This window comes from Armigeres subalbatus, chromosome 2, assembly GCF_024139115.2.
Source record: "Armigeres subalbatus isolate Guangzhou_Male chromosome 2, GZ_Asu_2, whole genome shotgun sequence".
Classification (NCBI taxonomy): domain Eukaryota; kingdom Metazoa; phylum Arthropoda; class Insecta; order Diptera; family Culicidae; genus Armigeres; species Armigeres subalbatus.
This window is the reverse complement of record NC_085140.1, coordinates 19,738,835-19,752,644: the sequence shown is the minus strand read 5'-3', so window position 1 is coordinate 19,752,644 and position 13,810 is coordinate 19,738,835. Positions and strand designations below refer to the sequence as shown.

General features: G+C 42.0%; 1 protein-coding gene and 2 long non-coding RNA genes across 4 annotated transcripts in view; 2 read left to right on the top strand and 1 right to left on the bottom strand.

The window, feature by feature from the left end:
- Nucleotides 1-13,810, top strand: part of LOC134214106 (uncharacterized) — a 79,690-nt gene that overhangs the window by 39,010 nt on the left and 26,870 nt on the right. The window lies entirely within an intron of this gene.
- Nucleotides 1-13,810, bottom strand: part of LOC134218101 (uncharacterized) — a 60,035-nt gene that overhangs the window by 22,914 nt on the left and 23,311 nt on the right. For both annotated transcript variants that reach the window (XM_062696970.1, XM_062696969.1), the window contains one exon: nt 32-2,237. In XM_062696970.1, coding sequence (XP_062552954.1) covers nt 32-2,220 — 2,189 coding nt within the window. In that variant the 5' untranslated portion in view covers nt 2,221-2,237. The remainder of the gene's footprint in view (nt 1-31; nt 2,238-13,810) is intronic.
- Nucleotides 8,422-8,880, top strand: LOC134214104 (uncharacterized). The gene is made up of 3 exons (XR_009979656.1): nt 8,422-8,553; nt 8,610-8,693; nt 8,765-8,880. It is a non-coding gene; the product is annotated as an uncharacterized LOC134214104 (long non-coding RNA).

The following is a 13,810-nucleotide window of genomic DNA, read 5'->3' as shown; positions in this document are numbered from 1 at the left end:
TAGAAATTTACTAGGATAAAGGTTCACTTACTTGACTTGCAGTGGAATGAAACGCTTCTCGATATCAATTGCGTTCTCTTGATGGATATGTTCGAAGTATTTGTTTATCTCTGCCACTCGTTTGGTAAAATTCCCCAAGGAGTCAGATTTCTCAACTGCGCTGCTAAACGGTTTGATGAACTCTTCGCGAAATATGTTGAAGTTCAAGTAATTCGGTTGCTTCTTGAGATAAACGAGTGCCTCCCTGAAGACATTAAGCATCAGTGTTGCAATGATAAGCTGATCATGACTGGACAGAAGTTTGTCTCCGTTTCTCCATGTACGTTTTCGCATTAGCTCGATGGTGTATTTCAGCAGAACTCTAACAATATCGATTTGGAAGTGTTCCGGAATTACATCCATAGCACAGATCTCCGTAAAAGTGTTGTAATAATGTTTTGAAACTCTGAAACACTCGTATGCTGTTCTACTTAATTGTGTGTTGGTGCTTGCGATGATTTTAACTTCCAATAGAGCATTTTTCAATCGTTCATTTGTGAAGCGCAAATACCATTCGAAAGAGAAGCCTTCTAGTTCCGCAAGGAAATTGTTGCACACTGCTAAAAAGTCTAAAATACTTACGAGGTCGACTTTCTTATCTAGCACATTGTATATTAGCTCCAATAGCATACCCTTGATCTCATTCATTAATGGATTTAAATACTTTCCTTTGAATGTATTGGAAAAGTTTGATAAGGACAGCTTTTCCCAATTATTTTTGAAGACAGCGATGGGATGGCAAAGCAAATTTGCTGCTTTTTGTTGAACAAACAAGATGTAGAGGATATTCGACTGCTTTCGAAATATTTCTTCTTGTAATTTGTCGTGCTTCAGATGCAGTTCATGCTCCACCTGTGCCACTAACTCAAGCAGGTTATGAATCAACTTGCGACTGAATTCCATTTGCTCACACTGTAAATCTTCAAGCAGCAAACACTCGTGCACAATTTTTAAAACATCTGAACACAGATTAAGCCGTCCGAAATTACCTTCAAAAATGCTGAATGTGGTGGCATCGGCCAGACAGAGCCACGCGTGCTGCCCACATAGAATCATATCCGTAGGTTGCAATAGCTCAATCCGAAAAGTGTAAGGATATTTCTGCCAGGCTGTAGCCTTTCCAGGCTCGAAATGGTTGGCCAAACTGGCAAGCATGTTGAGCTGCACTTCGAAACATCTATGCGTCGAAGAATTGATTACATTGGGCTTTTTGACCACTATCCATTGATTTTTAGAATAACGGAGAATGTGTTTTGCGTCAATTGTATGTTCAAAACGAGAGGCTGTTTCAAACATGCTTTTAACCACTTGTACGTAAACACCATTTATCGTTGGGAGCCAAAAGCCAAAATCGTCAAATTTAGTCGTATTCAGACTGTTGACGAAATTTTCCAATATTATGGGCAGAACTGACCCAAAATCGGCATGATTCAGAATGTGTTCGAAGTCACATAAAATTCCAATATCCGTTAAACCGATCAGTATGCTGCGTACTGGTTTAAATTTCTTTATCATGCTTTTAATCTGTGGAGTACTATTTTCCATCAGTGCGTTCTTGTGTAGTAGAATTGATTTATGCAAATATTCTTTAAGAAAATTGGTACCCTCATTCCATTCTTTGACTGAAATGTTTTCTAGTAGCAGTGATCTTCGGCTTTTCATTGCGTCTCTAATTGCAACATACTTTACACAAGACACTTTTAAATGCCTCCTGTTGATTAGCTCACTCGAGCACAAATCCTTGCAGAATTGGGAATCGATTACAAAACGACCCTTTGCTATTCTCAAAAGATCCAACAAGCATTTGGCATTGGCAGGATGTTTCGAGGCTTCCATTCCTAACTCGAGCAATTGCATTTTAATAGAACGCTCAAGCCCAACCATATCGTCCTTCATTTCGTCCAACAAAATTTGCTCTATCTTCACATTTCTTAGTAGAATGTTTCGTGCCTCATTGAAGTCACATGATCTGTTCAATTCGTCATTTAGATCAATGGAAACTAAGGCCACGTAGCCCGATCCGATCGTAGCCAAACATTCTTGCCCATGTAGTTTCCAAGTCAAATCGCCTAACCGAAATTTGGCAGAGTATCTTAGACCAGGGTCTTCACAGTTGTGCAATTCGATGAATTGATCTCCGTTACAATCCGTAAGTTGCCGGCACTGCTCCAGGGTGGCCATAGTGTAACAATGGCTCACTGCAAGTAGAATGAAAAGAATATAATTTCAGGAAAGACTAAAACAATAATATGATGCAAAATATTATCTTTCAACAAACTAATTTTAAATAATATCAGCTCATTTTACTCTGACATGCCATTTATGCTATCAATGACAATGTGACATGATTGTCATAAGATGAGTTCGTACTATGCCAAATAATTCCACCACTTGATTGTTACTTATCAGATACGTATTTCGACCTCAACAGTAAGGCCGTCTTCAGTGTCTCGTACTTGACTCGAGCTAGACGACTAAGTCAAGTTCCTTGTCTCGTACTTGACTCGACTTAGTCGACTACTACTACTAATTACCCGTGCTGTGCGTCACAGAAAGAATGCTAGTAGTGTAGTGCTTATGACGGATCAGAAATATTGGATTCAGATTACTTACCCGAAGTCCAACTTTTCGGATCAGTTATGAATCCACTATTTTATGAAAAACTTCTATCGCGACTTTGTTTATACGTGGTCTAGTAGCTTTACGGAATTCTGACAATGCGAAACATAATAAAAGAAAAACGCGAGAAAGACAAAATAGCAAAACTTTTATCCCATAGTCCGATCTGACCAATTTTCAATAGGAAACAATGGGACAGGATTTCCCGTCGAATGCAAGAAAATCGAATCAAGATAAGTTCCTAAAAGATGAGTGAGTTTTATTTTGCGCACATATATAAACACACGCACACACAGACAGACATCATCTCAATTTGTTGAGCTGAGTCGATTGGTATATAACACTATGGTTCTCCGGACCTTCTATCACAAAATCGTCTTGGAAGCCCTTTCGTTACAATAAATGAAAAAGGTTGAACTTGGTGAACTATATAACCCACACTATTAGTCCGTATTACCTTTTCATTCATTTGATTTGGGATAATTCTGAAACAAGTTAGCCAAGATTATTCGGTGTGTAAGTTCACGCTCAATTATGTGTTTTTTTTGTGGGAGAAACAAAAAGAAGAAACCTTGTGGTCAAACCAGGAAATAGAAAACCGCAAATTAGCAAAAGGAAGCAGAGGAGAAATGGAATAAAGGCATTCTGTGGACTATTCTTTAAAAGAACGAACGCGACAATTTTTCAGAGTTGGAAAATAAATTTATGTTCTTCCGCGAATCGGAAATTCAACTTGAAGACACGACAGCCACAGGTGCTGATTTACTAGTTCAAGACAAAATTTTCAAAACGACTTAGCTGCTTTTGTAAACAAAGATTCAAATGATGATTTGACGAATCTGATAGCTCTCCCACGCAAACCAACACCATCATTAGGTAGGTGAAGGATTCCGCTACCTGTTGATGGTGTTGGTTTGCGTAGGAGAGCTATCAGATTCGTCAAATCGTCGTTTGAATCTTTGTTTACAAAAGCAGATAAGTCGTTTTGAAAATTTTGTCTTGAGTTCTAATCTCTATAACGACAAAGGAGTAATGAAATGGATATTTGCCTTTAACCCTTTATAAGGCAGTGGCAACTATATTGCCACCAACAAATTATATTTTTTCTATTTATTAACAAGAGCTCTACTTATTATTTCCCATGTAGTGGCTTTTTTTGCTTCCTAGTAACACCCCAGATGAATTTGAGCCATAAAGAAAATTGAAATGTCAATTTGAGAACAGTTTTTTTACGAACAGATCGTAAGTTTCGAGTGGAAGAAGGATTTTCATACATAATTCGTTAAAAAAGCGACAAAGATATATTCCCGTTGGTATTAATTATTTTGGATCTCCTGTGTTAGATTATGGCGTGATTCGCGTGAAAAAAGCTTTTCCTTTCTGTATATTTGGTTTTTAATTTTTGACGAAATTGTGTTTTTTTCCCAAGGGTCCCTCCTTGGGAACAAAAGCACAAAAAAAATTTCCACTTGTAATGCGTTTTCCGACTATAGCACCCTTCATCAAAAAATGTAACGTGCCTTGATTTGACTTGTTTTATGTAAAACCTCATTTTAAGAAATCTTTTATTTATTTTTGTTGTTGCCTGTTTTCCCGCTTGCCGGGCAGTGGCAACTATTGTCTATCCGGAATAAATTTAGAACGCTTTTTATACCGAAGTTGGATTTTTATCCAGATACAGGCAACTTTTCCAACTTCGGAAGTGGTGCGCTAGACTCGCTAAACAACGCATCAATTAGTTTGACAGATAAAACTTCGGAAGAAAGTTCGGTTCGGAAGTCCCGACTTCCGAATTCTAAGGTGGTGCTACGCCGACAATATAATGCCACCAATGTTGTCCCGCTTGCCGGGCAGTGGCAACTATATTGCCACCAATATTGTCCCGCTTGATGCTGCCCACCAATTTTTCAATGTCTCTGAACTGTTTAATGTACACTCAACCCTTTTTTTACGTCACTTATTGGGGGGACGTAAACCGAATGTGTCGTAAAAAAAAATTTTGATAAAATTTTCTAGTACTTCACTTAATTTATTGATAGTGATGATACTTTCAAAAACATTCACTTGCGTCTTACATGAGGTATTGTAAGATCTCTCCAAATCCAGGAGATGTTATAAGATCTCCAAATTGTCCTGGAATTTGAATCAAATGGTCTACCGAATCAACCAAAGCCTTCATGATGTCCCAAGCCGTGGTTTCAACTCAATTATGTCCTCCGAGGATTTGTCACAGTTTCAATTGCGTCTCGAAACAAGACGTATGAGGTGTTTTAAGATCTCCAAATTGTCCTGAAGTTCGAATCAAATGGTCCACCGAATCAACCAAGGCTTCCATGATGTCCCCAGTTTCGGTGTCAACCCAATTTTGTCCTCTGATTATTTGTCTTTCACTTCCGTCTTCAATTCTTGCATGTATGAAGTTGTAAGATCTCCAAATTGTCCTGCAGTTTGAATCAAATGGTCTACCGAATCTACTGAGGCTTGCATGATGTCCTCAGCCGCGGTGTCATCCCAATCATGCCTTCCGAGTCTTTGGCTTTCACTTGCGTCTCAAGTCCAGGTATATGAGATGTTTTAAGATCTGCAAATTGTCCTGGAGTTCTAATCAAATGGTCTACAGAATCAACCAAGGCTTCCACGATGTCCCCAGCCTCGGTGTCAACCCAATTTTGTCTTCTGAGTATTGGTCTTTTACTAACATCTCAAAAACAGGCATATTCGACATTGTATCCAAATTGTCCTGGAATTTAAATCAAATGGTGAAATGAATCAACCAAGGCTTCCATGGTGCCCCCAGCCACGGTATCATCCCAATCAGGGTTGTTAATCGTTGATTTATCGTTATCGCCGATAAAGTTGATTGTGATCAACGTTATCGGTTGCTACGATAACGATGAATCAACTGAACTATTATCGGAGTTCGATAATTTAACGTAAGTTAACTCGATAATTTTGCGATAATGGGGTTACTAGATTACGCGAACAAAGTTGGTGTAAAATTTTGACAGAAGCCGAGAAAGGAACAAATTGTTTGCAGCTGGTTTACCAGAGTTAATTGAAGCGGGGCACTCAAGAGCTATTGCTAAATGCCTGCTACTCTATGAAACGAAGGGAAAGGAGGTGTTCTGCTGGTGGTTCAGTGATTTTTTTTCACTATGCAGCATAGGTGCTCCGATAAAAAGATAGCGGAAATTTGCACTACCATGGCGGATTGACTGAGAGCACATTATGACTTTCCTTTGTCAAGAATATTCAGCTGGAATCGGAACCCCTCGGCAATATATTTCGATCTAGGACTTATTTGATGCACCGATCTATAGTGCTGCATTCCAGACTTAGAGCACCAGTACCGAGTAAATATACTCTCAATATATTGGTGGGTTATCCTTATCACCTATTCAATATGATTCGGTAAGGCTAAGGGGATTGGTCCACACTGTGAGTCATAAAATAATCATTTAACTGATCGGGATCTTCAAATAGAAGTTTTGTTAATCAGACATTCATCCTTATTCTTGTTTACGTTCGAACGCGCTTCCGGACGAAAACTGATGCGCATTCTCGCTTACACCAGGAAAATCAAATGGGGAAACGATTCGAACGAGCTGCATTCGCTCGAAAGTTTCGTTCGTCCGTAAACAAAAATAGGGTGAATAAAAATGCTCTCAGATTCTCTGTAATAAATTGCGACTCTGTAAGAAATTTGTTTTGTCAATTCGGTGACCTCCTTGAATACCAATTCAATTTCAGGATTTTTTACAATTTTTGTATAGTTTATATGAGCGGATGTCCACTCTGGGAGAGGCGGATATCTAAAACTGACCACAACCTGTCCACGTGGTATATGGACAGCCCCTACGGCGATACAATATTCAAAATAGATATTGCAAACCCAACTAGTGAATATTTGTACTTTTAACTGTAGTACATGTAGTACATGATAAATTAACGAATGATCGATAACGATAACGTTGATTCAACGCTCACTTTATCGTCAACGAAGCATCATCGTACAACCGATATCGTTATCGAAGTTGGCGTTGAATTAACGACGATAATTTATCGATTAACAACCCTGATCCCAATCATGCCCTCCGAGTATTTGACTTTTACTTGCGTTTCAAGTCCAGGCATATGAGATGTTTTAAGATCTCCAAATTGTTCTGGAGTTAGAATCAGATGGTCTACAGAATCAAAAAAGGCTTTCACGATGTCCCCAGCCTCGGTGTCAACCCAATTTTGTCTTTTGAGTCTTTTACTAATGTCTCAAATACAGGCATATTCGAAATTGGAAAATCTCCAATTTGTCCTGGAGTTTAAATCAAATGGTCTATCGAATCAACCAAAGCCTTTATGATGTTCTAAGCCGTGGTATCAACTAAATAATGTTCTCTGAGTATTTGTCTTTCACTTGCGTCTCAAAACAAGACATATGAGGTGTTGTAAGATCTCCTAATTGTCCTGGAGTTTGAATCAAATTTTGTAATGAATCAACCTAGGCTTCCATAGTGCCCCTAGCCGCGGTATCATCCCAATGATGCCCTCCGAGTATTTGTCATTCACTTGCGTCTCAAGTCCAGGTATATGAGATGTTTTAATGTTAATTGTCCTGGAGTTTGAATCAAATGGTCTACAGAATCAACCAAGGCTTCCACGATGTCCAGAGCCGCGATGTCAACCCAAGTTTGTCTTCTGAGTATTAGTCTTTTACTAACGTCTCAAGTCCAGGTAAATGAGGTATTATAAGATCTCCAAAATGTCCTGGAGTTTGAATCAAATAATCTAATGAATCGCGGTATCAACCCAATTATGTCCTCCGATTATTTGTCTTTCACTTACGTCTCAAATCCAGGCATATGAGATGTTTTAAGATCTCCAAATTGTTCTGGAGAAAGAATCAAATGGTCTACCGAATCTACTGAAGCTAGCACGGTATCATCCAACTCATGCCCTCCAAGTATTTGTCTTTCACTTACGTCTCAAGTCCATGTATATAAGATGTTTTAAGATTTGCAAATTGTCCTGGAGTTTGAATCAAACGGTCTACAGAATCAACCAAGGCTTCCACGATGTCTCCAGCCTCGATGTCAACCCAACTTTGTCTACTGAGTATTAGTATCTTACTAACGTCTCAAATACAGGCATATTCGATATTGTAAGATCTCCAAATTGTCCTGGAGTTTGATTCAAATGGTCTATCGAATCAATCAAAGCCTTCACGATGTTTTAAGCCGTGGTATCAACTCAATTATGTTCTCTGAGTATTTGTTTTTTACTTGCGTCTCAAAACAAGGCATATGAGGGGTTGTAAGATCTTCAAATTGTCCTGGAGTTTGAATCAAATGGTCTAATGAATCAACTAAGGCTACTATGGTTCCCCCAACCACGGTGTCAACCCAATTTTGTCTTCTGAGTATTAGTCTTTCACTTGAGTCACAAATTTTAGCATGTAAGATGTTGTGAGATCTTCAAATTGTCCTGAAGTTTGAATCAATGGTCTACCAAATCAATCAAGGCTTTCATGATTTCTTCACTCGCGGTATCAACTCAATTATATTCCTCGAGTGTTTGTCTTTCACTCGTCTCAAATCAAGGCATATGAGGTTGTTCCGCATACTGCGAACGCGCCTTAATCAATAACGTGCCCCCACCGAGTAGGACTGCCACTGGGGGGAAATTATTTAGCCATCGAAGATGAAAAATAATAAGGATGGAATGCAATGATGGGTATCGATTATTATTGTTTACAAATCAAGTTGTTTTCGATTATTACATGCTCTGTGTCGTTATCGGTAGAAATATTTTGGAAAATTAGCTTATAGAACTTATATATAGTGTAGTGATTCGACAGATCAATCTGCAGTAGTGAGGGTCGGTCAAATAATACATTAGAAGGTAAAATGAACTTTAAAAGATAATAGTACGGATTGTTAACCTAAAATGTATCACAGATTTATCACAGTTGGATTTCGGCGAATCACGGATCACGAATGATCATTATTATTAGGATCTACTATAGACATACATAAATCAAGGTAATGTAAATAATAGTTCACATAGAATGAATTCGAATTACTACTGAAACCTACTGAAATCATGCACACAGGGATACTGAAATACTGTAAAGCACCGCTTACCGAACACTACGGAAACTTGAGAACAGACACTAAACGTGAGTAATTTGTTTTAATAATTATAAATGTCGCCTAATGAAATGTATGAACGGTCTACAGGAAAATTTAACAACTCCAATTAATAAAAGAGTTTGTTCAAGTTTACGGAAGTCTTTTCATTGTTCTGTTGCCGTTTGAGAACAAATTAAATTTTTCGTTTATTCGGAATGTCAAGCGGTGACGTAGCGGGTACCGGGGAACATTCCGGAAAGAAGAATGATTCCGCTGGTGGTGAGGGGGCAAGTTGCGGCACATGTCGTCGCACAGATAATAGTCGGATGGTGCAATGTGACGAGTGTGATGTGTGGTATCATTATGACTGCGTGAGTGTATACGACAGTATCGACAAACGTGATTGGAGCTGTAACGGGTGCGTGAGGACAGCCTTGGAGAAACAGAAGTATGCGTTAAGCAAGCAGTTGGAGCATTTTGAGCAGCAGCAGAGGAAGTGGCAACGAGAGCAGCAGGAGCGCCTGAGGCAGTTAGAAGAACGGCAGAAGCTAGAGCAGCGACAGGAACAACCTGAGTGGCAGCAGAGAAAGCAGGAGCAGTTCGATCAATGAATTATTGGCAGTGGCTGATTTTCTACTCGCCGCTGTCACATCCAGGCGCTATAGTATATGCGCAAAACAGCAGAACTTTTGAAGAAAACCGTTGTGGCATCGACTCCACCTCTTTTTCCTAGTAATAGCGCCCCAGATAGGCCGCCGGCCAATCAGCAGACGACTGAGTCGCACCAGCCTTTCACCGTTCCACAGCAACTTGTTGCGAGCTACATACCTAGTACACGCGTAGAATATCCACGATTTGGAGGAACCATTCCGAGAGTCACAACGAGCTATCAATCAGCGTTCGGCGGATACCCTTCGGCGGTGTCCGGAATACCGCCCGTGCCCTTATATACCGTATCGACTCATCAACCAGTAATGTCGACAACCTATCCATCTGTAAACCATCCGCGTTTCGTCACTCAGAATATGGTTCCCTCTGCGCAAAGTATGGGGCAACCGACGCTGGTCACATCAACTCCGCGGCAGAATCTGATTTCCGCACAGCAACAGTATCTGCATCAGAGGTGCAGCGATCCAGTACCGTTGAACAGTGGCCATCTAGCGGCGAGACAGACGGTGAAGGATCTGCCCAAGTTTGGCGGCGACCCGGAAGATTGGCCACGATTCATTGCAGCGTACGAGCGGACTACCAACATGTGTGCTTTCCGGAACGACGAGTTACTCGATCGATTGGAGCGGTGTTTACACGATAAGGCGCTCAGCACCGTCAAGAGCCTATTATTGCATCCCGATAACGTTCCGGTTATTATGCACCGACTAAAGACTCTCTTCGGCAATCCGGAGTCAATAGTAGAAACCATGATCCAGAGAATTCGCATGATGCCGCCACCGAAAGCCGAGAAAATGGAGACCATTATCGACTTTGGCGTTGCGGTACAGAATCTTTGTGCCACCATGCAAGTGTGCCAGCTGGATGAACGTCTGTACAACGTCGCCCTACTACAGGAGCTTGTGGACAGCCTACCGTCGGCACTGAAGATGAAGTGGGCCTTTCATCGGAAGGAGATAAGGGCCGTTACGTTACTGGACTTCAACGATTGGCTTGGAGAGATGACGGATGCTTTGTGCCAAGTCATTCGACCTACTGTTTGGGCAAAAGCGCAACGATCCGAACTTAAATCAGAAAGGAAAGTCCGAAAAGATGAAGCTTTCATTCACGCACATTCAACGTACGTGCCGGACAAGGCGGACCGCACATGTTGCCCTGCTTGTGGAAAGGAGTGCATTTCTCTTGATAAATGCAGCAGATTCTACGATATGTCGCCGAATGCAAGATGGGCTTTGGTGAATGACAAAAAGATTTGCCGAAAGTGTTTGACCAAGCACTTCAGAACCTGTGAGCGGAAGGTTCCGTGCAATCAGAACGGGTGTAGTTTCCTGCATCACCGGCTGTTGCATAATGACAGCAAGCACAGCAACCCGTCGACAAGCCAATCGACACAGGTCGCCTCAGTCAATGCTCATCGCAGCTTGCTTGGAAAAGTTTTGTTGAAGTACGTTAGGGTCACGGTGCACGGCAAAAGGAAATCAATAACTACGTATGCTTTCCTAGACGCAGGATCAACCTCAACGCTAATGGAGCACAGCTTGTGGGAAGAATTGAACCTGGACGGGGAGAAATCTCCATTGTGTATTTCATGGACTGGTGGACAAGGGCGATATGAGGAAGACTCAGTTGTATTTTCGGCTGAGATCGCCAGTGCACAGACTCCGGATAAAAGCTTTCATATTCCGGAGATACACACAGTGCGGAGTCTGGATCTTCCTGCACAAACAGTGTCAGCACCGAGTCTAACAAAGCATTTATACCAATAGAATCATACACCGCAGTTACGCCTCGAATTCTGTTGGGCATTGACTGCTCCCGACTGGAATACACGCTAGAATGCAGAGAGGGTAGTGAGTACCAGCCGACAGCTGTCCTTACAAGATTGGGCTGGGTGGTTTATGGTCCTTGCTCAATATCAGGAGAAGACCTTGTTAAGACCAACAACGTTTCGTATGGCTACCATATTTGCCAATGCGAAGGGCTGCATTCGGCTATCAAAGACTACTTTGCCATGGACAGCGTCGGAGTACAGCCTGCTGGAAGGCCGCTGATGTCCACAGATGACGAACGAGCGTTGAAGCTTTTGCAAGCAAACACAGCTCGCATGGAGAGAAGGTATGAGACCTGTCTACTATGGCGGTATGAGGAAGTACGGCTGCCAGAAAGTAAATCCATGGCCATGAAGCGACACGAATGCTTGAGTAAGCGCATGGGTCGTGAATCCAAACTTTCAAAAGACCTACAGGAGAAAATCTTAGACTACCAAGCAAAGGGCTACATCCGAAAACTGTCAGCACGGGAAGAAGCAACACACAAAGAACGTTCGTGGTACTTACCGATTTTTCCGGTCGTGAATCCCAACAAACCCGGTAAACTACGTATTGTCTGGGATGCTGCTCCCAAAGTAGGAAACCTCGCGCTCAACTCATTTTTGCTAAAGGGTCCTGATCAAGTCACGCCGCTGCCACAAGTTCTTCTACGATTTCGAGAGTTCCGAACAGCGGTGACAGGGGATATTCGCGAAATGTTTCACCAAGTCCGGATAAATCCCGAAGATCAGCATTGTCAGCGATTCCTTTGGAATGATGGCATTCCGGGACAGGCTCCTTCAACATACGTGATGGAGGTTATGACGTTCGGTGCAAGCTGCTCGCCTAGTAGTGCACAGTATGTCAAAAATATAAATGCAAACCGTTTCAAAAGCCAGTTCCCAGCAGCAGTGACAGCGATATGCGAGGATACGTATGTGGACGATATGCTCACCAGCGTCGAATCTGAAGAAGAGGCTATAAAGCTCGCACAGGCTGTGCGGTATATACACGCAGAAGGTGGGTTCGAGATCCGAGGATGGCTGTCCAATTCCAATAAGGTAGTTGTTTCCATGGGCGAGAAGAAAACACATGAAAAGGATTTGAACAAGACTGGAGAAATAGCGACCGAAAAGGTACTGGGCATGTGGTGGGACACAATCAGTGATACATTCACGTTTAAGATTCCCAAACGATGCAGTCAGGAGCTACTATCCGGAGAGAAAGTTCCCACGAAACGGGAGGTTCTTCGAATCTTGATGTCCGTCTACGACCCGCTGGGACTTCTCGCAAATGTTCTGATGTACCTCAAGGTCCTTCTCCAGGATATTTGGCGCTCTAACATCGGTTGGGCTTGGGACGAACCGATAGCCGAGAATTGTTTAGAGAAATGGAGAACGTGGCTTAGCGTATTACACATGGTGGAAAAAGTTTCGATTCCTCGGTGCTACCGAGCGGTAACCACCACCTCAATCACATCCAACAAAATTCAGCTACACATCTTCGTTGACGCGAGCGAGAATGGATATGCAGCAGTCGCATACCTACGATTTGAAGAGAATAAAACTGTTGGTGATTGGAACCCGGTTGGCGAAATCTCTGGGTGAAACCCACAGGATTCCGGTAAAAGAACGTTTCTTCTGGACTGATTCAAGAGATGTACTCTGTTGGCTACGCTCAGATCACAGAAGATACAACAAATTTGTCGGTGCGAGAGTTGGCGAGATATTGGAAAACACCGACCAATCAGAATGGCTCTGGGTTCCAACAAAAATGAATGTTGCTGATGAAGGCACGAAATGGCAGAAGATTCCTGACCTCTCCTCATCGAGCCGTTGGTACAAGGGGCCGGACTTCATATGGCATCCAAAAGGAAGTTGGCCAGCCCAGCCATCACGCCATGAGACCACTACATCTGAATTAATCACGTCGGTCAATACTCACGCAGTTTACGAGCCGATGCTAAACTTTACCAAATACTCCAAGTGGTGGAAGCTTCTAAGAACTACAGTATACGTATTAAGATTTACGAGAAACGTTCGGACCAGACTCCAGCAACAACCACCAACAACAGGAATGCAGGAATGCAACAGTCGGAGTTATTTGATGCGGAACGATGCATCTATCAGCAAGTACAGCTGGAAGCCTATGGTAAAGAAGTATCGTTGTTGATGTGTGCAAATGGCGTTAGCGGAAAAAAGCATGTTACAATGCCCAAGAGTAGCTCTCTCTATAAACTTTCTCCATTTCTCGACAACCGCGGGGTGCTTCGCATGCAGGGTAGAACAGCTGGATGTCAGTTTATTAATACAGATGCCGCTCATACCATCATATTGCCAAAAGAACATCCAGTTACTAAACTCATCGTGCAATTCATCCACGAACGCTATCACCATCTCAACCACGAAACGATAGTTAATGAGCTGCGACAAAAGTATCGGATTCCAAAGTTACGAAGTGTCTGCAATAAAGTTCGGCATCTCTGTCAGTTCTGTAACAATGCCAGCGCTCAGCCACAGCCACCAATTATGGCCGACCTTCCGCCGGCTC